The 24,798-nt window shown below is 42.5% G+C and overlaps 3 protein-coding genes across 9 annotated transcripts; 1 reads left to right on the top strand and 2 right to left on the bottom strand.

Moving 5' to 3' along the window:
* The first annotated feature begins 1,273 nt into the window (after positions 1 to 1,273).
* LOC111951372 (fibroblast growth factor 23-like) lies at positions 1,274 to 2,633 on the top strand. The gene is made up of 3 exons (XM_070434726.1): positions 1,274 to 1,541; positions 1,648 to 1,751; positions 2,232 to 2,633. The coding sequence occupies exons 1-3, from the start codon at positions 1,274 to 1,276 to the stop codon at positions 2,631 to 2,633; spliced, it is 774 nt and encodes a 257-aa protein (XP_070290827.1).
* Positions 2,634 to 3,541: 908 nt separating this feature from the next.
* Positions 3,542 to 7,729, bottom strand: LOC111951274 (fructose-2,6-bisphosphatase TIGAR B-like). 7 transcript variants are annotated; one of them, XM_023969315.2, is made up of 6 exons: positions 7,600 to 7,705; positions 7,274 to 7,404; positions 7,109 to 7,146; positions 4,553 to 4,630; positions 4,300 to 4,410; positions 3,542 to 4,076 (listed from the first exon to the last, which is right to left on the bottom strand). In XM_023969315.2, coding segments are annotated over exons 2-6 (657 nt in total). In that variant the 5' UTR covers positions 7,275 to 7,404; positions 7,600 to 7,705; the 3' UTR covers positions 3,542 to 3,647. The 7 variants fall into 7 exon arrangements, with proteins under 7 accessions (XP_023825083.1, XP_023825082.1, XP_023825087.1 ...); XM_023969314.2 differs by having other exon boundaries at positions 7,274 to 7,353; positions 7,600 to 7,699; XM_023969319.2 differs by having other exon boundaries at positions 7,278 to 7,353; positions 7,600 to 7,699.
* A 4,612-nt stretch (positions 7,730 to 12,341) lies between these two features.
* On the bottom strand, positions 12,342 to 22,044 carry LOC111951371 (G1/S-specific cyclin-D2-like). Its single transcript, XM_070434787.1, has 5 exons — positions 22,037 to 22,044; positions 20,885 to 21,100; positions 18,290 to 18,449; positions 16,091 to 16,239; positions 12,342 to 12,824 (listed from the first exon to the last, which is right to left on the bottom strand). The coding sequence occupies exons 2-5, from the start codon at positions 20,978 to 20,980 to the stop codon at positions 12,636 to 12,638; spliced, it is 594 nt and encodes a 197-aa protein (XP_070290888.1). The 5' UTR covers positions 20,981 to 21,100; positions 22,037 to 22,044; the 3' UTR covers positions 12,342 to 12,635.
* Between the last annotated feature and the right edge of the window lie 2,754 nt (positions 22,045 to 24,798).

Raw genomic sequence — 24,798 nt, 5'->3', positions numbered from 1 at the left:
TGCCTGGAAACCAATTGGTTGAAGAGAAAACACCAGTACTTCACTCAAGTTCAAACACAACTGCTTGTCACAGGATGTCAACAGGGTAACTTTGTTGTCTGGACACAGCAAGGCATTTCTGTCATCAATCTTCCCTGAGATGAGGCATTCATTCAAGACCTGTTGATCAGAACCCAAGCCTTTGTTGAACATCACCTGATTCCAGAGTTGCAGAAAAGGAAGTTGCAAATGGTATTGAATGAATAGGAGGAGGGATCAGCAGTAATCTGTTCCTGCAATAGACATCTGTTCGGCAAGATCATCTGCTGCATGGTGAAGTGGTTCCATTACAGATGTGTAGGAATCAAAAGGAAGACAGGACAATGGTTGTGTAATTCACATAGGAAGTAACCTAAACAAGAAGAGGCAGTGTTGTTTCTACACAAGGGGTAATATTGGACAAAGTAAGTCTAGCTCCCCCAGTCATCATCAACTATACACACAGTGTAATGTTAATTTGGAGCTTAATTAGTATTATTCAGGCATGGATTTATGTTTTTATAATTGTATAGAAAATACTAGATAGAAATACAGCACTACATTAGATCTGTGTTTTTAATTTGTCAAATATTTATCTAAGTTTAAGATGTTGTCTTATCATTTAATTCGAACAGATTGTACCATAATGTTCAATTACTATCATATAATTACGTTTTCAAAACATTGAAAGTTGTTGGGAATATGTTGTATAGGATTAGGAACAGGAAACCTTGGGAATTGGTTGTATAGATTATCTATAGACTTATCTATAGTCAGTTTTTCAATGTGAAATGATTAATATGTTTCTATATCTATAGAAAATATATAAGTCTATTATAATATGCTTACTGGACAGAGGGTTATATTGCACACACTGTGATGACATATGCAATTTAAATATTAGTGCAAGGATCATGGTTATGAAAGTGCTGATGTTTGAAAAAATACGTCACTTTTGTACAGACATTGCTCAAGGAGACTACTACGTTATTTGGTGACCAATACCTTTAGACAAACATTCAGGTGGAGATGCACCCCCTTCCTCCCGCCGAGAGAAAGACCCACATCTGCGTTGGGGGCGAGCGCTGCGTAGGCTAAAGGATGCGAGCAGGAGTGGCACTTGGGTCCCTTTAAATTGAGCCGTTCTCAAACGTTGGACCATCAGATCAGMTGAAGTTTGCCAACAGCTTGCTGCTGAATTCAAAGCTACATCCGAAATCTCTGGGATACATTGTCTGTATTTTAGGGGTAAAAGATGGAAATAACCAATACATCTGGGATGAGGGACGCCGTCCTTGTGCTCTCACTGGCTGTTCTTCAGGGATTTCGACTAGTAGACGCTCTTCCAAACCCATCACCTCTCATAGGATCCAACTGGGGGAATCCGAGAAGACGTTGGACCATCAGATCAGCTGAAGTTTGCCAGTTTGCCAGTTTGCAGACGTCTTCAGACGTGAACAATTTCTACATTGAGATCAGTTTAAATGGCCACTTGCGCAAAACTACACTTCGAGGCTCATACAGTAAGTTCTTATTACATTTTTGCCGTTTGGTTTTGATTGAAATTTAGTTTTAAGTCTTTGTCTTTAATCTGCTTCTATAGGCTAACACATTTCATTTTGTCAACAGGTGTGATTTTATTGAAGGCGGAAACAAGAGAGCGCGTGGCGATACTTGGAGTCAAAAGTAACCGCTACCTGTGCATGGATGCCCTGGGAAACCCTTTCAGCTCTGTAAGTAAATGCCCATTTTCATTATCCATTGAACTGAAATACATGTTTTCTTAACATGTAGAATAAGACTCGTGAGAGAAGTTTCCTAATTTGAGCTCTTTCTGTCATATGCCTACCAAAAATGCGCTTTTACGCACGGATTTCAGACCACTTTTATCCAAACACATAGCCAATATAATATCACATTTTTACATTGGTCTAAGTGTTCTTGTGTTTAGCACTCAAGTAACACTTTGAAAATGAAGTTATTTTATGTACGTTTATAAATGGTCTGTTTGCGTAAATTAATCTGTTTACAGACTGTTTGCATTTACATTTTACATTTACATTTAAGTCATTTAGCAGACGCTCTTATCCAGAGCGACTTACAAATTGGAAAGTTCATACATATTCATCCTGGTCCCCCTGTGGGAATTGAACCCACAACCCTGGCGTTGCAAGCGCCATGCTCTACCAACTGAGCCACACGGGACCCACAAGGTTTGCCACAAGGAAGACTGTCTTTTTAACCACAAGTTATTGGAAAACCACCGCAACATGTACTACTCTTGGAGAACTGGTATTCTGCTCAACTTGGAAAGGATAAAGCAAGTGTACACGGTGGGTCAGAATCTACCGCAAACCTCCCTCTTCCTATCGGAGATGAACACCGTGCCGCTGGAGCGCCTCTTGCACCGGGAGAAGAGGAACCGGGTGGTTGATTCTTCTGATCCTTACAGCATGCTGGGTCAAACGGAGGAGGATGAGGACTCCCGGGCAATGACGGAGCTGGATGACACCTTGGAGATGGACCAGAAGGCTGAACTCCCCGAGGGACGTCAAAGTCAAAGTCTCCCTCGACGACCCGTGGAACGTGCATTCCCTAAACCCCCCCCGGGGTAACTCCACATTGCATTGTAAAGGCTTTAAAAGATAATGACATTCCTCACACTTTTCTGCCTTTGGTATAATATGACAAAAACAATAAAATCGAGTCACACAGGATATACAAACATCCTGCCAATAGTTCTGCAGAATTTGCACTGAGCAATGATCTACTGTAAAAAGGGTCCATTGTCAGCTAAAAAGCTAATAATTTACCCTGTATTCCCATAATACTTTGTGTCCTCTACTTCTCAGTGTACTTGTCTGTGGTCGGGTATTCATTACTCTCTCGTGATCAATTTCTGATTACATTTGTTAATAAAACGGGAGAAACAGACAAACCTCAATGACAAAGGAACAAAATTATGTAAAATAGATACATGATATCACTACAGGGATATGGACCCAACTTCAGACTGATTCAAGCTGCACCATCCGACCTCTCAAGCCAACCCACCCCGATCTCTAGCCAAATAAATACACAATCAAACAATCAAAAGAACAACTGAGGTAGTACATTTTTGTGTGTAATTGCCATCGCAGCGCCAGCATCTTTTCTGCTTTTGTCAAACCTGTCAGCATTACACGTCATTGTTGGAGTGACAGTGTGTGTGATGAGTCATCATTAAGGACTGGTATAGTGACTCCAAGAACATCAGAAAAGGTAGAAGATACCAATCTTCAAAATCTATCCACTTTGGGGCACTTCCAATACATATGCATAAAAGAGCCTAGGTCACCATGGGTGAGGTCACATAACGTGTAGGTTACTTAAAAAGCTTTAAAACAGGCGAAGATATAAACTGTGCAAAAATGCTTAATTTATTTACTGTGTATAAAATAAAAAATGAATCAATTGGTGATTTGTGTTCTTCGATGACCCTACTAAAATCTCCCCCCAACTCATATCATCAATATTAGACAGGTCACTGTGCCAGATATTCTTTACTTTCAGTGGTTTGTTAGCTACAGTAAATAACATTTAAACAGAACAGAGTAGTGACTAAACCTTTTGTGTTGCCTTGTCCATCTTTAATGTGTGATGTAACATATGTTACGGGAGGTCAGGTGGTCCTTCCTGTTGGTGAAAACACAGCGGACAGCAGAGAGGCCAGACTCTGTGGGAGACACGATGAGGACAAAGCGGCTGATGCCCGTGTTGGGGCAGGCTGACAACAACTTGGACATCTTCAGGCCCTGGGGCAGAGAGCACTGCAGGTCCTCCACAAAATGTCTCACAGCCACACGGATGTAGGCCCCGTGGCTCACCACCAGGGCATGGAGAGGGACACCCTCCATCCCGTCGTCAGGCAGACCAGGTAGGGGCCCATCTGTGCCAGACTCAGCTGCACCGGCCCCGGCCTCTCTCCCTACAGCAGCAGAACTCTGTCCTGAGCAGCCGTGGTCGTCAACCATGCGCTGGTAAAGGGACTTTAGAAACTTCTTGCATCGCAGCCTTACCTTGAGGGAGACAGACACACGTTTAAATTATACAAGGACTAAAATAATACTTATCTCCCTAGAAGAAAAATCTATTAATGATGTGTTGAGCTTCTGCCTTGAAGTTCCGAGTTGAACCCCTGCATGGCACTGTTGGCCATGGAATCCAGCTCTGAGCTGTTGGCAGCTAGCCAACAGCAGGGCCAAAGGGAAAGCTGATTAAATGTTTAGATCCCAGTCTAACCTGTTCCAAGGTCTCCCCTCCTGGAGGAGTATAGTCTCGACACGACTGGCCGGCTCTGTTAGCCATGTTCTTTAGATCCTCCTTGGGCCGTCCTTCTGCGATCCCAAAACCCTGTATGATTGATGAACCACTTTGATGATACTTTTCTATGCATTGTATTTGAATGTCAAACTCTAAGGTCCCTGTTGAGGTAGACTGGGCTGGATCAAATGTATACTACATACATGCAATAGGAGGCATATGAAAGACTTACCCTCTCTCTGAGTAACGGGTCAAAGACCATTTCAACACCCGAGGAGTGAACATTGTTCCTCATAATGATTTCTGCAGTCTGACAAAGGATAAGGATGTGTGAACAATGACAACATTGTCTTAATCTCCACACCTACAACCAAATCAGCTACTAGGCTAGAAACAAACATTTCCCTCATTACTGTACTTCTAAACTCAGCAAAAAAAGAAACGTCCCTTTTTCTGGACCCTGTCTTTCAAAGATAATTCTTAAAAATCCAAATAACTTCACAGATCTTCATTGTAAAGGGTTTAAACACTGTTTCCCATGCTTGTTCAATGAACCATAAACATTAATGAACATGCACCTGTCGTTAAGACACTAACAGCTTACAGACGGTAGGCAATTAAGGTCAGTTATGAAAACTTAGGACACTAAAGAGGCCTTTCTACTGACTCTGAAAAACACCAAAAAGGTAGATGCCCAGGGACCCTGCTCATCTGCATGAACGTGCCTTTGGCATGCTGCAAGGAGGCATGAGGACTGCAGATGTGGCCAGGGCAATAAATTGCAATGTCCATACTGTGAGACGCCTAAGACAGCGCTACAGGGAGACAGCTGATCGTCCTCGCAGTGGCAGACCATGTATAACAACACCTGCACAGGATCGGTACATCCGAACATCACACCTGCAGGACAGGTACAGGATGGCTACAACTGCCCGAGTTACACCAGGAATGCACAATCTCTCCATCAGTGCTCAGACTGTCCGCAATAGGCTGTGAGGCTGGACTGACAGCTTGTAGGCCTGTTGTAAGGCAGGTCCTCACCAGATATCACCGGCAACAACGTCGCCTATGGGCACAAACCCACCGTCGCTGGACCAGACAGGACAGAATTTTACATACACTCAATTAGTATTTGGTAGCATTGCCTTTAAATTGTTTAACTTGGGTCAAATGTTTCGGGTAGCCTCCACAAGCTTCCCACAATAAGTTGGATGAATTTTGGCCCATTCCTCCTGACAGAGCTGGTATAACTGAGTCAGGTTTGTAGGCCTCCTTGCTCGCACACGCTTTTTCAGTTCTGCCCACAACTTTTCTATGGGATTGAGGTCAGGGCTTTGTGATGGCCACTCCAATACCTTGACTTTGTTGTCCTTAAGACATTTTGCCACAACTTTGGAAGTATGCTTGGGGTCATTGTCGATTTGGAAGACCCATTTGCGACCAAACTTTAACTTCCTGACTGATGTCTTGAGATGTTGCTTCAATATATCCACATCATTTTCCTCCCTCATGATGGCATCTATTTTGTGAAGTGCACCAGTCCCTCCTGCAGCAAAGTACCCCCACAACATGATGCTGCCATCCCTGTCCTTCACAGTTGGGATAGTGTTCTTCGGCTTGCAAGCCTCCCCTTTTTCCTCCAAACATAACGATGGTCATTATGGCCAAACAGTTCCATTTTTGTTTCATCAGACCAGAGGACATTTCTCCAAAAAGTACGATCTTTGTCCCCATGTGCAGTTCCAAACCGTAGTCTGGCTTTTTTTAATGGAGGTTTTGGAGCAGTAGCTTCTTCCTTGCTGAGCGGCCTATCAGGGTAAGTCAATATAGGACTCGTTTTATTGTGGATATAGATACTTTTGTATCTGATTCCTCCAGCATCTTCACAAGGTCCTTTGCTGTTGTTCTGGGATTGATTTGCACTTCTCAACACCAAAGTACGTTCATCTCAAGGAGACAGAACGCGTCTCCTTCCTGAGCGGTATGACAGCTGCGTGGTCCCATGGTGTTTATACTTGCGTACTATTGTTTGTACAGATGAACATGGTACCTTCAGACGTTTGGAAATTGCTCCCAAGGATGAACCAGATGTGTTTAGATCTACAATTTTTTTCTGAGGTTTTGGCTGATTTCTTTTGATTTTCCCATGATGTCAAGCAAAGACGCACTGAGTTTGAAGGTAGGCCTTGAAATACATCCACAGGTACACCTCCAATTGACTCAAATGATGTCAATTAGCCTATTAGAAGCTTCTAAAGCCATTACATAATTTTCTGGAATTTTCCAAGCCGTTTAAAGGAACAGTCAACTTAGTGTATGTAAACTTCTGAGCCACTGGAATTGTGATACAGTGAATTATAAGTGAAATAATCTGTCTGCAAACAATTGGTGGAAAAATGACTTGTGTCATGCACAAAGTAGATGTCCTAACAGACTTGCCAAAAAAATAGTTTGTTCACAAGAAATTTGGGGAGTCGCTGAAAAACGAGTTTTAATGACTCCAACCTAACTGTATGTAAACTTCCGACTTCAACTGTATACACACTTAGAAAACCAGTTGGATAAGGGATTAGTCAGTGTTTGTGTGAATTACCATTATTTTAACATTCCCTCTCAAGTGAACATGGAAACAGATGAGGATCAATAACTTTGATTCTACTAGCTGATACATGAGCAACAAGGAAAGGTTTATAGCTGGTTCTTACAGCCTTTGTTTTTAAATCACACATGATTCCCGAGTGAAGGTCATTACTGGTCAATGTTGGAATGTTTACAAATGACAACATACCTTGTAGCAACTTCTCCTTGTTGTATTGTGTCTCCCCACTGTGAAATTGAGAAGATAGTCATTTTGAAAATTACATGCACAGCAATTTTCTGAGGATAAAGAGTATCAGATAACTTTTAAGCTATTTGTGCACCTCTAGAATGTAACGTTAATAGCTTTAATCACTTGCATGTCTTTCAAGGAGGCTGCATGGGAGGTAGGCTTTATATGTGGTCTATGGAGAGAGGACACTCAGGGTGACACTGCTTCGATATGGTGGGCAGAATAAGAAACCTATGGATTTAGCTAGGCAGCCGCTTTGGCACAGAATAATACTGTTAGATGATACATTTGAATAGGCAACACGCTTCCTARCTAATATTGTCGGCAACTGACAGCTGTGCTTTGAAGTGGTTCAATAGGGTTGTCAAGAATGCAGAAGCCTACGTACATTTTAGTAAATATATTATACATACAGCACACAAAACAGAAAGGTGGTGGTATTTACTTACTGTCGAACAACGGTCAAGCTAAATGTAAGCATTTTAGGCTTAGCCAAAAGATTTTCTGCCTCCTTACCGGCTCAATGTTTACGGGTTTTTTCCTAGTTCTATGACACGTGGACTTGACGTCAAACGTCACGAGGTCTACTGTAACAGACCAATGGCATTGCAGAAGGTGAGAAATGAATAATACATGTTCTAGTTAAAAATAAATACAAACGTTATTATTAAGATTGTTCCCTGGTCAAACACAATTCTTTGAACAATTGAACAATTCTTAGAACATTGTTGTCTAGAATAATAATTTCATGAACACTAAATGCCTTTCGTGAGGTGAAGATAACCGTTTTGTATGTGATTCCAGAGAGAATAGGCAAGGCATTAAAAAAGCAATACATTTGTCAATGAACTACAACTATTGGGGGGGGGCTGAATTAGTGGAAAAATGATCCGAATTGGATTGCTTGTCTACCAGCCATTGGTGTGTAATGGTATGTGATAAATGTAGCCTAATCATTGAAGTAAAGAGAGGGAGTTTAAGGATGCTTGCAACTGAAAAGGTACAAAACCATTCCATTTGAGTTGGATATATTTTCTTCAACATTATTGGTTGTTTACCACTGTATATTTTATCATCTAAAAGAAAGCTGCTATATAGTAAGTCTTTACTAGTATCTCACCTCTGAAGATTCAATACTGCAATTGTTAGTGAGAATATATAATACCCAAACAACTTGTGCTTTAGTGTACGTTTCAAAACTCTATGTCAATTATACAAAGAGAATTGTAAGAAGTGTGAAGAGGTATGTGGCTCTGCGGTTTAAACAATACCATGCAGCCAAGAATTTGTAGGTTCAAATATCTTGTGTGTGTGTTTGTGTACGTTTCTGCAACTCTCGATGTCAAAATTACAAAGAGTATAAAAAGTGTGAAGAAGTCTGTGGCTCGGAGGTTAAAACCATAACTTGCACCTGAGTTGAATGTTTTATCCTATACTCTTACACTTCAGTGTGGATTTCTGCAACTCTTAACGTCAAACATACAGAGGAAGAAGCATTAACCTTTTACTGCAGTGGGCAGTATCAGGGTCATGCAGTGTTTCTTGGTAGTCTTAAACAAATCTACTTTGAAACAAAAGTATACACCTCACACACATGGTTATGGGATTAAAAAAAAGAAAAAACCTGTACCATATCAGATTTAGAGTTGAAATGTATACATTTTTTTGTCTGCATCCCAATATTACACTTTAAATACATCACAGAACACAAATACAGCAAAACAGTTTTACATAAACACCAGATTTGGGGCGTAAAAATAAATAGTTTATTATTTATGAAATTATGTAAAATATTAATGATTCCACTTGAGGCCACTAGGTCATTTGTCTGCAGGAAAGGGGTACAGACTTGGTGGTTTAATAATCATAGAACTGACTTACAGCCAAGAGGTTGTGGGTTTAATATCATCGATGTGTGCTTTTGTATACATTTTTGCAACTCTCATTGTCAAAATTACAAAGGAGAACGTTTGAAGGAGTCTCTGGTTCTGGCGTAAGGATCCCACCCCATAAGAAGTTTGAACACACGGCCACTAGGTCAGATAAGCCTATAGCTGCAGACACAAAATAGCCTTTTGGTGCAGCATATCTTCAATCAAATGAGAAGCCATTTAKCACCTTCAACTTACCTTCATATGGGCCTGCATAGTTACTTGACTGCACAGTACACCACCGCCAACCCAATTACTCTACACATTTCACCTTCCCTTTATCTCATCCACCAGCTGGCTCTCTATGCACCAGCAATTTGAGCCTGGGGACGAGGTTAACCTTCCCTTAACCAGCACAGAACAGAAGTACATTACTAGCCAGTAAAGATGCTTCACTCTTTTTTGTGGGTCAAATTTATTGAACAGAAGTTGTGGATCAGACACTTCTGAGGTACATGTGGTGGGGGTCAGAACGAACTGGAAACCCACAGTTTTCCACACTGAAGGATTACACAAACATTTTTTGATCATATAAAAAAAACTCACTAAATGGGTACCTCACAAAATGCATTCCACTTAATCCAATACACTGATCCTAAATGTGCCAATTAAATTGTAACTCAAATGTAGGAAAAATAAGATACAAAATATATTTTTATTGTTTTCCAAATACATTTTATATAGCCGTCTCTTATTTAGCACTAGGTATGATATGAAATACCTGGTATATGGTCCTTTACTTGGCCAACGACAGATCAGTGTAATCTGACGGATGACAAGGAACTTCTGTTGTCTGAAGAGAGGAGGTGCCACGTGAATATCCTGCCTCTCATCCAGGGAAAAATCTAGAACCTATCAAAAACGTATCAGAGTCAGATTTGATTCCACTAACTCCCTGAAAAACTGCTGAGTTGTGAGGTATTGTCCAATGAACCTGAGGTACAACAACATTTCAATGGTAGAATGCAGCAAGGAAACGACAGAACACCAGATAAATGGAAAGAGTAAAACATGCTATTTTAGAAAACTGCAGAAGGTATTTCCAGTCGAAGACGTGTCCCACTTTACCGCTCTCCAGTTTACATACAGCAAGGAAAAAGCAAGGAAATAATGATACTTTAAAATTCATAATTTAGCAGCACACTCAAGTGAATATCACAATTCTAAGATTGAAAAACAAAAAGCTTAATAGCAGCAAGAAAAAGATATCAAGATAAACAGATCCATTTTGCTTTCATCATTGAAATTATTTAAGTAATTAACAAACAAAACTTAAACGCTTACCCATATCTTTTCTCAGTTTATAGCAAATTGCATTTCATGAGAAAAAGCAAATAGGTTTTAAGTACTTTCTGCTTTGTGAACGTGATGCCAAAAGTAAAGAGCAAAGTTTTCTGCCCATAGGTTTAAAGTCAGTATGTTTTTTTTTTTTTCTGAAAAACAAGCTGAACTGTGGAGCAAAACAAAATACAAAAACTATGAACACGAAAAAAAAAACATTGTGTAATCCTTTCTTAGGACCATCATATTGATTTGGATATGAAGAAGGCAAAAATAAAATTCAAGTTAAATGGATGTAATCAAAAAATCAAGTTAGATGTGATTTTTAAAGCTTTCCTAGGTTTGCATTGCAAATTATTTGGTTCAGTTGGTAAACCTTCTCCTACTCATTGGTCAGGAAATGCTTCTAGTCCTTGTGCATCACCTAAGTGGGAATCCAGCCCAGAGAAAATAAATAACTTAAAGAAAAAAAATAAAAAAAAACATTGAAAACCACCTACCCCGTTTGATACCATCCTTCAGCTTTTAAGGAACATGTTTTTAAAAGTGCATTTAGGTTGATCCAAGTCTTTGACCACTTAAATATCTAGTTGATTTAACGACGGAGGCCCTTACAGGAAATGTTCAGCACACCAAACTGCTCCCTCGTGATCAACTCTTGACCTATCAGAATGACAACCGCCTGCAGCCCTTCAATCAAGAACAGGCTTGTTCTGGTGTGCCACGGAGCTTCCTACCATGTCTTCATCCATTTCCCCCTCATTTAACTGTTTGCAGTCCTTCATTTCATGGCACCAATCGTGCCTCTCTAGTTCCATTCAACATCCTCTTTTTTGCCATCTCCTCTCACTCTCCAATAGGCTACTCCACCTTTGCCAAAGTCCACGGCTCTAAATGTTCCATACACGCCAACTCTACAAACCTTTTTTAACAATCCATCTGACACTAACAAACAACTGTAGTTTCATTCTCATCTCCAGACTAAGACCATCCCTCCAACATGCCATCTCCCTTTCACAAGTATTGGCTTTGGCTGACCCAGAACAAAAACATGCTTTCACGCCAACTTTCCTGACAGACTTAAACAGTGCTCCCTGGTATAAAATGTATACATGATCCTCAATAATTTTCTAATAACATGCAGGAGTTTCTCAGAGCACACAACCCAATAACATATAACAACAAAAATAGCTTTGTTCAATTAGAAAGTAAATATTGGCTTGGTATTAACTTGGTAATGAAATCAAGACCTTAACAGCTGATAGTTGTTCTGTCCTCRCTCTCACCCTTAGGGGGCAGTATATACACACCCTCAGGACTCCTTACCTGTCTCTCTCTACCCTCTCGCTCTCTTTGTGTTCTGTGTGAGTGGGCCCAGCCCTCTCCTGGCCAGCATATAAGAGCATAAATAGGAAGCAGTGCTACAGATGCAGTTTAGCAGGCAGAAGATGCAGCTCTCCTCATCCTGTACATTAGCTTTTCCTAAATAAAGGTGTATGAACACTGTGCAGAACCAAACCAGTACTTAATGTAATGAACACAATACTACAGGGGCTTCCTGTATTTGAAATTGAGGGAAACACCCACCCACTGTGAAATTGATAAATGCTTACTAATGATTAACAATTATTATAATAATCATAAAACTAAATTATATTGAAATAATAACAATATCTAGAATAACAATAATTAGAATACAATAATATGAATAATAACAATGTTTTTGCTAGCTTTTTTAGAGTGAAAAACTATATTTTGTATTTTTATCAAGTAAAAAAACGTATATTTCTATATTTAATAATTCAATGACGCAAATCTATTCAGGTTTCCTTTCTGCAAACCTAAGGCACTATCAAGTTTTCAAATACATTGGGTCTAAAAAAAGCTTGTTTAATTTAATATGGCACATATGTCAATATGTGACCAGCTAAATATAGATGGGAGCCGCCCATAGAATTTTTTTTTACCCATTCTCTATATTGTTTGTAAAAGTTCTTATCAGTTGATAATTCCAGCATGATGCTGTTGACAGCTCATAGATTGCCATCCCAAACTTTGTGGGACCTCAAAGGTTGACTTAACAAACAAGGGTGGGAACTCGTAGGTTGGTGTGGCATTTAGTAGTGGGAGTTCATTGGTTGACTTGGCGTATGTGCTGGCAGCTCATTGCTTGACATTGCAAATGTTGTTAGATCCCATAGATTGACAGAGCGACGTAATTGGTGCGAGCTCACTGGTGGGCATCACTCATGTAGATGGTGGTGGTGGGAAGCTCATAGGTTGACGTCGCGTACGTCTGTTGGGGTGCTGGATACGTCTGTTGGGGTTCTGGACTGGTCTTGCTGCTCCATGGCCTTGCTGCCTGGCCTGCCTTGGGCCATCTGCCTCTGCTGCTGTTGCTCCTGCTGCAGGCTACTGGCCAACACCCTCTCGATCTGCTCCTGACACGCCTTCAGACAGTCCTGCAACAGACACAGAGAAGAAACATCAATTCACTAACACCTCTACTTTAGGTGCTGTACACACACTCTTGATTGACCCCAGACACCTGTGGACGAACAGTTAACGCTGTCATGCAGTTACACGTTCGACAACTGACTGTTATTGGAACAGCTTTGGTCACATGCATGGCAGGCCAGACCGGGAGGGTATTATGAGTCTTGTGATAGGTGGTCGTGCCTGTTTCATGACCAGTCAGTCACTAGAACAATGGGTACCAGCGCACACAGACACCAGGCAGAGAGTGGCGACTCAATGGGCCCTTGAATCCTCCTAAACACACGTGAGGTGTGGGTAGAACATTCCTAATAGTCCTAAAGTCAATAATGGGCTAGACTTCCAAATGGTTACATAGTCCCTTTATACTGCAACATTTTTGACCAAGGCCTATTGGGTTGTTGAGAGGAACACAGCAGCCCTGAGACCAAAGAAACCTTTCTTATCACTCAGGACACAGCGGGTGAATCTCAAAAGTAATTTCCCTGATTCCGTGCGTCGTCTCGTGGGAGGTCTGACTCTATGGAGCCGAAAGAGCGGGCCCTAAAGAGTGCACACAGCTCGCAAAGAGGCCAACATTCCTTTGAAATGTACGGATAACTCAAACTTAATGGGCCACAGTCTGAGCGCCAGCGTTGCCATGGCCACATAATAACCACAGGTCTATCGAGAGCTGCTGGGTTGTTCCTGGTCTTAGACTGACTGTGGCCCCTGAGTCCCTGTGTGCTGCTGAACTGGCCTCAGGTTCCTTTGTGTAAGCCAAGAGTGCAGACTTACAGTGATAAAGAAATATCTTAGACAACAAAACAGCGATTTAATCTGTGACGCAAAATTATAGATTTTCTCATCTGCAGTATATATACATATACAGTGCCATCAGAAAGTATTCAGACCCCTTGACCTTTTCCACATTTTGTTACGTTACAGCCTTATTCTACAATGGATTAAATAAATAAAAATCCTCAGCATTCTACACACAATACCCCATAATGACGAAGCGAAAACAGGTTGTCTACATAAGTATTCAGACCCTTTGCTATGAGACTCGAAATTTAGCTCAGGCGCATCCTGTTTCCATTGATCATCCTTGAGATGTTTCTACAACTTGATTGGATTCCACCTATGGTACATCCAATTGATTGGACATGATTTGGAAAGGCATACAGCTGTCTATATAAGGGCCCACAGTTAACAGTGCATTACAGAGCAAAAACTAAGTCATGAGCTCAAATTAATTGTCTGTAGAGTTCCGAGACAGGATTGTGTCGAGGTACAGTTCTGGGGAAGGTTACCAAAACAATTCTGCATCATTGGCCTCCATCATTCTTAAATGGAAGAGGTTTGGAGCCACCAAGACTCTTCCTAGAGCTGACCGCCCAGCAAAACTGAGCAATTGGGGGAGAAGGGCCTTGGTCAGGGAGGTGACCAAGAACCCGATGGATACTCTGACAGAGCTCTAGAGTTCCTCTGTGGAGATTGGAGAACCTTCCAGAAGGACAACCATCTCTGCAGCACTCCACCAATCAGGCCTTTATGGTAGAGTGGCCAGATGGAAGCCACTCCTCAGTAAAATGCACATGACAGCATGCTTGGAGTTTTCCAAAAGGCACCTAAACACTCTCGGACCATGAGAAACAAGACTCTCTGGTCTGATGAAACCAAGCGTCAACTCTTTGGCTTGAATGCCAAGCGTCTGGAGGAAACCTGGCACCATCCCTACAGTGAAGCATGGTGGTGGCAGCATCATGCTGTGGGGTGTTTTTCAGCAGCAGGGACTGGAAGACTAGTCAGGATCAAGGCAAAGATGAACGGAGCAAAGTACAGAGAGATCCTTGATGAAAACCTGCTCCAGAGTGCTCAGGACCGCAGACTGGGGCGATGGTTCACCTTCCAACAGGACAACGACCCTAAGCACACAGCCAAGACAACGCAGGAGTGGCGTCGGGACAAGTCTCTGAATGTTCTTGAGTGGCCCAGCCAGAGCCCGGACTTGAACCCGATCGAACATCTCTGGAGAGACCTGAAAATAGCTGTGCAGCAACGCTCCCCATCCAACCTGACAGAACTTGAGAGGATCTGCAGAGAAGAATGGGAGAAACTCCCCAAATACAGGTGTGCCAAGCTTGTAGCGTCATACCCAAAAAGACACTAGGCTGTAATTGCTGTCAAAGGTGCTTTAAAAAGGACTGAGTAAAGGGTCTGAATTATTATGTAAATGTGATATTTCTGTTTTAAAAAATATATATAAATTAGCAAACATTTCTAAAAACCTGTTTTTGCTTTGTCATTATGGGGTATTTTGTGTAGATTGATGAATTTTTTTTTGAATCAATTTTAGAATAAGGCTGTAACCTAACAAAATGTGGAAGAAGTCAAGGGCAAGGGGTCTGAATACTTTCCGAAGGCACTGTGTGTGTGTATATATATATATAGCAGTGGAGGCTGGTGGGAGGAGCTATAATAATGGCTGGAATGGAATAAATGGGACAGAGTCAAACATGTGGTTTCCATATGTTTAATACCGTTCCATTCATTTAATTCCAGCCATTACAATGAACCCGTCCTCCTATAGCTCCTCCCACCAGCCTCCACTAATATATATGGTGTGGGAGCTCTCAATGCATGTCATCTTAAGGAGTTAGGAAATCTGTGAGTTTCTCGTCTGCCATTTCCCCTGGAAAGATGGAGCCTCTGTTAGGCATAAGAGAAGAGTTAAAGTGGGAGCCATGCAAAGGAACTGCCTGCCTGTGTCCTACCACAAGAATGTGGGCCCTGGGTTCTAAGAAGACATTCCCTTGCCTCTGCTCTTTATAGCTGCAGTCTAGGTCCCGAGCCAAGACCCACAGGCTCTGACTCCATGAAAAGTAAATAGCTTCAATGTGCGACTACTGCAGGCATACTGTAGCATCGCTCTTGTTTACCAGGAAGATCTCCGTGCTCCAAGCCCAGGAACTTTGGTGAATAGCTAAGTCTAACAGGCAGCCAAAGAGGGTGTCGGTGCCCATTGTTGGAACACATTAAGTATTTATACGCTCGCCAACACTGATATTACCATCTCTTCAACCATCTCATTTCCCGCCATGCTCCCAAAATGTCTGCCATGTAGCACTTACCTAGCCTGATATCAGATCTGTTTGTGCTGTCTCGCTAACTCCTTGTCATTCATTGACATAACAAGGAATTGGCCAAACATTAAAAACAGACCTGGGATCAGGCTATAGACACTACTTACCACCTCAGTGTTGGTGATCTTGGCCAGCAGGTCAGTTAGACGGTCTCGACTCAGGGCCTGGTCTGATTGGTCCAGCTGCAGGCCGCAGACGGCCGCCCCCACGCTGCCTGTAGCGATCATGGAGGGGGGGTTCATAGCGAAGCTGAAATCTGAGGATAAGAGACAACGTGATCCGTCAGTCACCTGTCGGACATCAGTGAGTTCACAACAGTCAAGGGGTGACAAACCAGAATCATAGTTGCACATTCAAGTCAAGGAGTAGTCCAAAGGAAGTGAGGAAGCATTTAGAGGGGGAAAATCTACACTATAAGTTACGAACTGAGTTGAACTGTACTTTCCCACAGACTAACACATTCACACAAGATGCACTATCAAGTCAAGATGTAGTCCAAATGAAGTAGCTGAGCATTTAAAGACGTTCAAACATCTTCATAATCTCTTAATATGAGTTCTTAAAGAGCTTAACCCAACTTTCCCACAGTCTAACACATGTCCAACATGGCCGTGGTGGAGCCTGTGTGTTTTCCCTCACTCTGCCTCAACTGTGATTAGGAAAACATAGCAGGAATCCTCCTACTCAGTGAGCAATGAGTTCCAGAAACTACTCCCTCTTGTCCTCCATCAACCAGGCCCAGAGCGCTGAGCGACAATAGCCCTGCCTGCTGGCGGGGGAGGGAGGAAGCAGGCCTGGAGGAAAGGAAACGGCCCTAAAGTGGACTGGGTTTAGCTTCAGCTCCAGCCCAAGCACAGACCCTGGTCTCTGTGCTGTGGCCTTCTCTCTCTTTATAGAAAGAGGATGCGACTGATAGCTTTGGATCAACCCCAGGGAGTAGTCCAACCACTCTCGTCTCCTCCTCAAGAGGCCAGCTGTGCAGAGGCCAGAGAGCTCCCCTGTCATGAGAACAACATTCAGTGCAGCACATAAAACCCCAAACATTTACATTATTGCTAAACCACAGCAGACTCTTTTTTTTTATTGTGGCTGTTTTGCGCTTGTGATATAAACGGGCTGCTTATGAATAGTGGGGAGACCGCTGAAACACGCCCAAATAAAAAAGCAACACTAAAATGGCACTAAACAGCCACAGGGCATGAACCTCATTGAAGGAGCCTATGGCTTGAATACCATATTGTAGTAAACAAGGACTTATGGGCCAGATCGGATCAAAGAGACACGTGGCAGTAAATCTCAATACATCAAAGTGGACTTTTTTCCTAAGTTGCATTTCCTCCCTCTAACATTATCTGACGTGAAAGATGTAATATATAGGAGAGAGAGAGCAGCAGCTGCCTACAGGTCAGCTAGATCGGACTGTCTTATTACTGCAGTCCATTCAATCAGAACAAGGACATAGGAGGTAGGGCAGGTAGCCTAGTGGTTAGAGCTTTGGGCCAGTAACCGAAAGGTTGCTAGATCGAATCCCCGAGCTGACAAGGTAAAAATCTGTCGTTCTGCCCCTGAACAAGGAAGTTCAGGGGCACTGTTCCTAGGCGGTCATTGTGAATAAGAATTTGTTCTTAACTGACTTGCCTAGTTAAATAAAGGTAAAAAATACAATAGGATAAAGGAAACAAACCCATTGGGATTCATCCTTAGAGTTTAGGAAGGGTCTGAAGCAGCATCTGAGTCCATCCTGCTCCACAGCAGAGATGTGGGGAGGAAGGAAGACTGCCGGCTGCCAGTTCTGACTTATCAAACCTGGAAGGGCCTCTGTCAATAAACAATACGCAGAGAGAGAAAGCAATCCAGCTGCTGCATCCTAGTCCACAGAGGAGGAGGTGGAAGGGGAGCCAAACAGCAGGCGAGGAGACTCATCCACCCACTGTCATCACAGGGAGAGGCTAACCTAAACACTACACGCACTGAGAGGATTCTCCCAGCCTCCTTTAACTATACTATTAATGCCTTATATGCTCAAAGTGCTCTCGATACAGCTTGCATCTGCTTTTAGTAGCCGTTCTAATGTAAAGATGACCCCATTAGGCTACGAGAAGTGTTCCAGTGATGGGAAGAGAAACGTGGAGAGCAGCCATTGGATGGATGTGTGTTTGTGGTCCCTGCCCTTAGACTGCTGAGTAGAGGGTCAGATGAGTGCAATCAACGATGAGTCACAATGTCAGATAGATTGTGAACGAGAAAAAGGCGAGACTATCCTATCAGGAAGCAGAAGTTCTCCTGAGGTAATTTCCTGTTATTACCTGTGGCACACAGGGCGATGAATGTCTGTGTGTGCTTGCGAACCACAGATAGCTTATCTTTGGGCAGGGGCAGTCTGTGTAGGATGTGATCCACAAAGTCATTTGGGATGACTGCTGCCATGTTCCACTTCAACTTCCCTAGGACCACCAACTCCCAGTCCTAGAGGACAGAGACAGAAGGAAGAAAACAAAAGCTTGAGAAGAATTGCAATGTCTTGTGGATCATTATTATGCATTCACCACTTTACTCAGCCTTACTGTCAACAAATGCATGAGCTGGGTTTATAAGCTGCTAACACTTTATAGGGTATTAGTGCTAAACGATTAACCAAAATGTTGGTTTTTAAACTACTAATTGACTGACGTCGGTTCAATTATTAGAATTGCATTTTGTTTTTGTTTCTTCTTCTGTGAGCTCAATGCACACATCGTCCAGTTTCTCTAGAGATAAATCATATCGAGCCTGAACTGTGCGATGTAGTAGGGTGTTGTCGTTTCCAACAGGCCAATATTCTGCATAGTTTAGTGAAGTAATTAACTACAATAACCATAATCCATTGCGCATCTACTTGTCCGGTCTGGGTTTATTTTACGCCTGCTACGGAGGAGAGATAAATGCATGAGGTGATAGAGAGCAGCTGTTGCTTCGCGAGGAATCTACCTGAAAATAGATTGTTGGTATTCATCAGTCATAAAAATATGCCTTATTTACTTTGAAGTACTAAAATAGTGATTTTGTCAGACAGAATAGGCAGCAGCTCTATAGAGATGAGATGACTTGGAATTAAATAATAGTCCTCAAATAAAACAAGTGTAATATACATACCTGAAATAGTTTATTAAAAGTAAAATAATGTGAAATGATGCGGTAATGTGATAAGCGGTAATGGGCAGTCACTACCATCATGGGACTTTTATTAGTGGTTTTATTCTGTTGCATTATAGGGTATGTTTGAGGATTATTGATCCTGTTACTCTTCTGTTTGCCATGAAATACCATGCATACCAACAAGTCTGTCTCAATTCAGAGGAGACATCATTCAACACCAGAGCAACATTTTCCTTGACACTCTCTCTCTCTGCATGGTTCTCTCATTGCTCTTCATGTGACGTGTCGAGCCTCGCCACTGGTTCCAGCCAGAGACAGCAGCATCACAGCCACAGTTGCTTCCTTCCTGTCACAAGCCTTAGCTAGCGTCTTTGGTCTGCATCGCCCGTGTTGGTTAGCACGCTGCGGGGAGCTTTCATGTTAAAAGCAGCCTCACCCCAAGGGGAAAAGGAATGGAACAAAACAGCCAATGTGACAAATTCAGCTGATCCCCCGACTGGTTTCCTCTTTTGAGATGATGGGTCAACCCGAGATGGAGACTGTGGCAGGGAACGCCCATGTTTACTGAAACCCCTCTGTTAGTGTGGACAGGGACAGGCCCATCTCTGAGCAGCTCTCTCAGATTATAGGGGCAGCCCAGAACAAGCGGCAGCCATACAGCGGGACTTCATTAATCTATATGCGTTTCCTACCAGCGCAGCGCCACACATGCAAACGATTAACCTATGGTAAGCCTGTGGAGAATGTTGACTGAAGATGTGCAGGGAGGTCTGTGCTATTGTCGCTGCTGCGCTCACTTCCTGGACAGCTGCCCTTGCTAGAAACCCCCTGAATTCCCCACTCTCTCCCAGCTGATGCACCAGCAGTGGCTCATTGACAAAGAATCTCAATTTCACCATCCATGTCCCTTCTTAGCCTGGTCCCAGGTCTGTTTGTGCCGTCTAGCATGAGTTGGCATTACTGTGACCTTAGGAATTGGCAAGACAGCACAAACACATCTGGGACCAGCCTCTACCTATAAGTTTCCATTCACTTTTTCCAAGGAAACCTCTAGCACAAGGGTTGTGTGATGACGCAACCCCAGCAGCTGGACAGCAGAGAAGAAGAGGACACAGTCCTATAGCTCTCCTATGGTGATTCATATTTGGACACTTGAGCAACATGGGTGGGACATGCCATTTATTGTAGTGTAATGGTAGGGAGGAATGTTTTATCTGATACTAAGGAGTCACAGACTTTAAACAGTTGCTAAGAGGGGAGGCTGGTTAACTGGGGGGGGGGGTCCCCTGTGGAATAACCTGTGAACAGTCCCCTGAGTGAGACCAATCATTCAATTAACAGAAAGTGGTCAAGAAAACACAGTTGGATATTATGAAACGAATGTATATAAACTTCCTCAACCAGTGGATATTAATAGAAACCTTTGTGGATGTATGCACTACTGTTCCTTTCTACAAATGATTAATCCACAATGTTGGAAATGTTGAAATCCTTCTACCACAAGACAAACTGGATAACTGCCACAAGGTGGCAACACAGGCCACTTTAGTTCAGACCTGATCAGGCACTCTCCTCATGCATGCATAGGCCCACTGTATGGCCAAGGAATGAATCAGTCTCCAGAACTGTACACTGACATATTTAACCAAATATGGCAGAAGAAAAAAAAGTTAGTAGTGTACAATTATTGGGCTATACATGAATGTATGATGTTTTAAGTAATTGCATACTTTTCCATGCATTAAGAGAAAACAATAGTTTCTTACCAGCAGTTCCCTTGGTGTGATGGAGTTGTCTGTGTACATGCACAGCTTTTCTGCAGTTAATGGACGACTCTCCTTTAACTTTGTTGCAAGGAACATGCATACAGCTCCTAGAAGTTGCAAATAACACTTTCTAGTGGGCGCCACCGCTAAAAATCTGTCCAAATAATTAATAGCCAAGGGGAAAACGTCTTCCTCACTCTTCTCCTCTTCACAAACCTGGTGGGAGAGAATATTATTATTATTTATTAGGTACTTTTTAATTATTCATCAATATGTACATGATGTAGCAGAAACAAGAAATATCCTTTCTTTCAACATTTGCTTGATGGGAAAAGCAAATGTGATCTATGTTGTCGATATTCAGTGATCCGCGTTAAAAGCTTCAATATCAAAGATATCAAAGTTTCATTCGTTATAGCCTGTAGGAAGTCGTGCCCAGAACACCAGCTGCTCATTTGCGCCATGTCGTCATATTTAAAAATAATTACAAATATATAATATTAGCTAAGAGAAATTGTATGCGTAAATGTTCATAAGCCATTCCTAACACATTCGAAATGATGAATAGTAATTTGTCTTGATTAAAGTTAATAATGGAAAAATAAAGTAGCCTGTGCGTGCTTGCTATTTGAGGCAGAAAGACTGGAAAGATTTTTTTCAAAAATTTGTCATAATTTTTAGAACGGGAACAAATTGGATAGATTCAACATGAAATGAAGCTTAGAATGTCTCTTTCATTTAACTGATCCATAACAATACAATCCACGATATTGACATTCAGCGAACTTAAACGCATGGTGATGATTTAGCTAGCTTGGTGCCAATCCGCCAGGACCCACTGCCGTTGATGGGTCATGTTCAGTGAATTAAATTGTAAGAAATCGGCTACATGCCATGATGCAGTTCTCAAAACAAGCATCTATGAAACTTAAATAAAGCATCTGAATCTATAATACGAGTTATTAGAAGATGAACACTTCTTATCAAAACGCACCACACCTTGTAGGCTCATTTGTTTTAGAGAATAATCATGTATTACACAGACACTTATATAGTGAGATATGCCTTCAAAAATATACCTAGCAATGCACAAATGCTTGAAACAGCACTATACCTGACCAATGGCACATGTAGGCTAAAACGCTCCACAACCTCGTGCATCCATCGTGCAACATTCGCCTCATATGTGGCTGAATGTTCCTTCTGGACACATTAAAATACGAAATTGCGGTAGAAACTGTCTTCTATGGTTAGCAGACGTTGCAATACTCTGTCGTATAAGAGATGTTGGGGTCAATTTGGGCAGCACGACTTTGGTCCTCGAGCAAAGAAGTATCGGTTCGGTTTTTCCTTTGCAGAAAAAATAATAACGTCAAAACAGTAGTGGGGACAGTGTAAAACAGCTGGAGAAGTAGGCTATTCGGGAGGAAGCATGGGTGAGACTGCAGGTTATTCCAGCGTAGTCCTGCCTCTCGATAGCCTCGTTTTCAGCCCTGGGCTTTAGGCTACTTGCGTTATGAAGTCTGAATAACCGCAGGGTAGTCTATAGGCTATGGTGGCAAGCATATCTCATTCTGCACAATAGTTGCTAGCTATAGTGATAGAAGCAAAAGCTTGTGGTACAATCTATCTTTTGCTGTGTTGCTAGAAGCAGGTAAGGATGAATGCACCTCAACTCGTTTACTTGGTCCTCTCCCACCCCAACTCCGGTCTCACATCGTATGCAGTGAAATCGAACATTAGGCTAAAGAAATGTCAACATGAACTCTAATCGATCACAGTAGCATTGTGAGGTTTCTGTATCTCTTATATCTTAGTTGTCATATTATACAGGCTACTGCTTCTACTACGGCTAACGAATATGTCTCGCTGTCTTTTATCGGCTATTCTTAATTGGCACTTAATGTGTTAATTATCAAGAGCTTGGAATCTAGCAAGCTAAACTGCAAGCTTTTCTTTAGTTTAACTAATCAATGTTTACAGAACAGTATCCTATACTGTTGAAAAAGCAACTAAACCATTGAGCTGAAAAAGCAACATCTTACTGGGATGATTACACAAATTCTCTTTCACAAACATTACCAAAATAACTAAATGAAATATGCTGCTTTCTGAGTTTTGTATGCACAGAAAGAGGGGAAGTTGTCTCTATGGGAATACAAGGTTTTAATTAGTTTTACTTCAAGGGGACCAGGCTGAAACCATTAAGTTTGCATTCCCCACTTTCAGGTCAGACAGATACGCAATTAATATAGGCCTATGGGGGAACAAGCTGACGAACTCAGTTATGGCGTGCATGAGTCTCAGCTGGAGAACAAATGGAACCTGGCTGCTATGCTCATACCAGGCAGCCATAATCAAAACTTGGGGGAAACGGAGGTGTCAGCCAGATAACGCTCCTTTAGTCAGTGCTGCTGTGTGTGCATGTGTCTAATGATAACACGTGTCAGCTACTATACACAGTCCAAGTCGCACAGAGGTAACAGAGAACTGGCCAGAGCCCTGGGAAAACGTGGAGGAGGTGAAATCACCTTGATCCAAAGATTCTGCTGCATACCAGCTACTGAACCATTAGAGCAGAGGCTCCGAGACATACAGGCCCCCAGATCAGAACAGATCACAGGATGACACCAGGGTCAGAGAAAGAGACCACACAACACACACACACACACACACCACACACACACACAACACAACACACACACACACACCAACCAACACACACACACAACACACACACACACACACTGGGGAGAGAAAGATAGTGGGGTAAAGAAAGATATTAGCTTATCCTGAAATTGCCTGAAGGTCAACGTCATTATGTTAAGAATGATGTGTGATCGAGTGAGTAATACAAGCGAAACAGGTAAATAAAACCGCCATGAAGTGTCAGTCTCACTGCCAACCTGATTATAGAGTGCCCACATAGCCAGGGCCAGAGTTTTTCATGACAGTCTGACCTCAGGGACAACTCGGAGCACCACGATGGCACATGAAGAGCACAAAGTCTATTTTGGTTTATTTGCAGCAGAAAGGGCATTCCAGGAGGAATGCCTGTGTGTGAACAGTCAGTGGTGAGAATCTTTCAGGGCTGTAGAGTGGTACTGGACAGCAATGCGGTAAGAACCTCTTCAGAGCTGTAGAGTGGTACTGGAAGCCAATGGGGTAGAACTCTTCTCAGTGCTGTAGGAGTGGTACTTGGAGCCAATGCGGTAAGAACTCTCTCAGAGCTGTAGAGTTGTACTGGGAGCCAATGCGGTAAGAACTCTCTCAGAGCTGTAGAGTTGTACTGGGAGCAATGCGGTAGAACCTCTCTCAGTGCTGTAGAGTTGTACTGGGAGCCAATGCGGTAAGAACTCTTCTCAGAGCTGTAGAGTGTACTGGAGCCAATGTGGTAAGAACCTTCTCAGAGCTTCTCAGAGCTGTAGAGTTGTACTGGGAGCAATGCGGTAAGAATCTCAGTGCTGTAGAGTTGTACTGGGAGCCAATGCGTTAAGAACTCTCTCAGAGCTTCTCAGAGTGTAGAGTTGTACTGGGAGCCAATGCGGTAAGAACCTCTCTCAGAGCTGTAGAGGTTGTATGGGAGCCAATGCGGTAAGACCTCTCTCAGAGCTTCTCAGAGCTGTAGAGTGGTATTGGAGCCAATGGTGGTAAGGACCTCTCTCAGAGCTTTCAGAGCTGTAGAGTTGTACTGGGAGCCAATGCGGTAAGACCTTCTCAGAGCTTCTCAGAGTGTAGAGTTGTTACTGGGAGCCAATGCGGTAAGAACCTCTCTCAGAGCTTCTCAGAGCTGTAGAGTTGTACTGGGAGCCAATGCGGTAAGAACCCCTCTCAGAGCTGTAGAGTTGTACTGGGAGCCAATGTGGTAAGAACCTCTCTCAGAGCTTCTCAGAGCTGTAGAGTGGTACTTGGAG

This window comes from Salvelinus sp. IW2-2015, linkage group LG24 (assembly GCF_002910315.2).
Source record: "Salvelinus sp. IW2-2015 linkage group LG24, ASM291031v2, whole genome shotgun sequence".
Lineage (NCBI taxonomy): Eukaryota > Metazoa > Chordata > Actinopteri > Salmoniformes > Salmonidae > Salvelinus > Salvelinus sp. IW2-2015.
The sequence above is the reverse complement of the archived record's forward strand: the minus strand, read 5'-3'. Positions and strand labels throughout refer to the sequence as shown.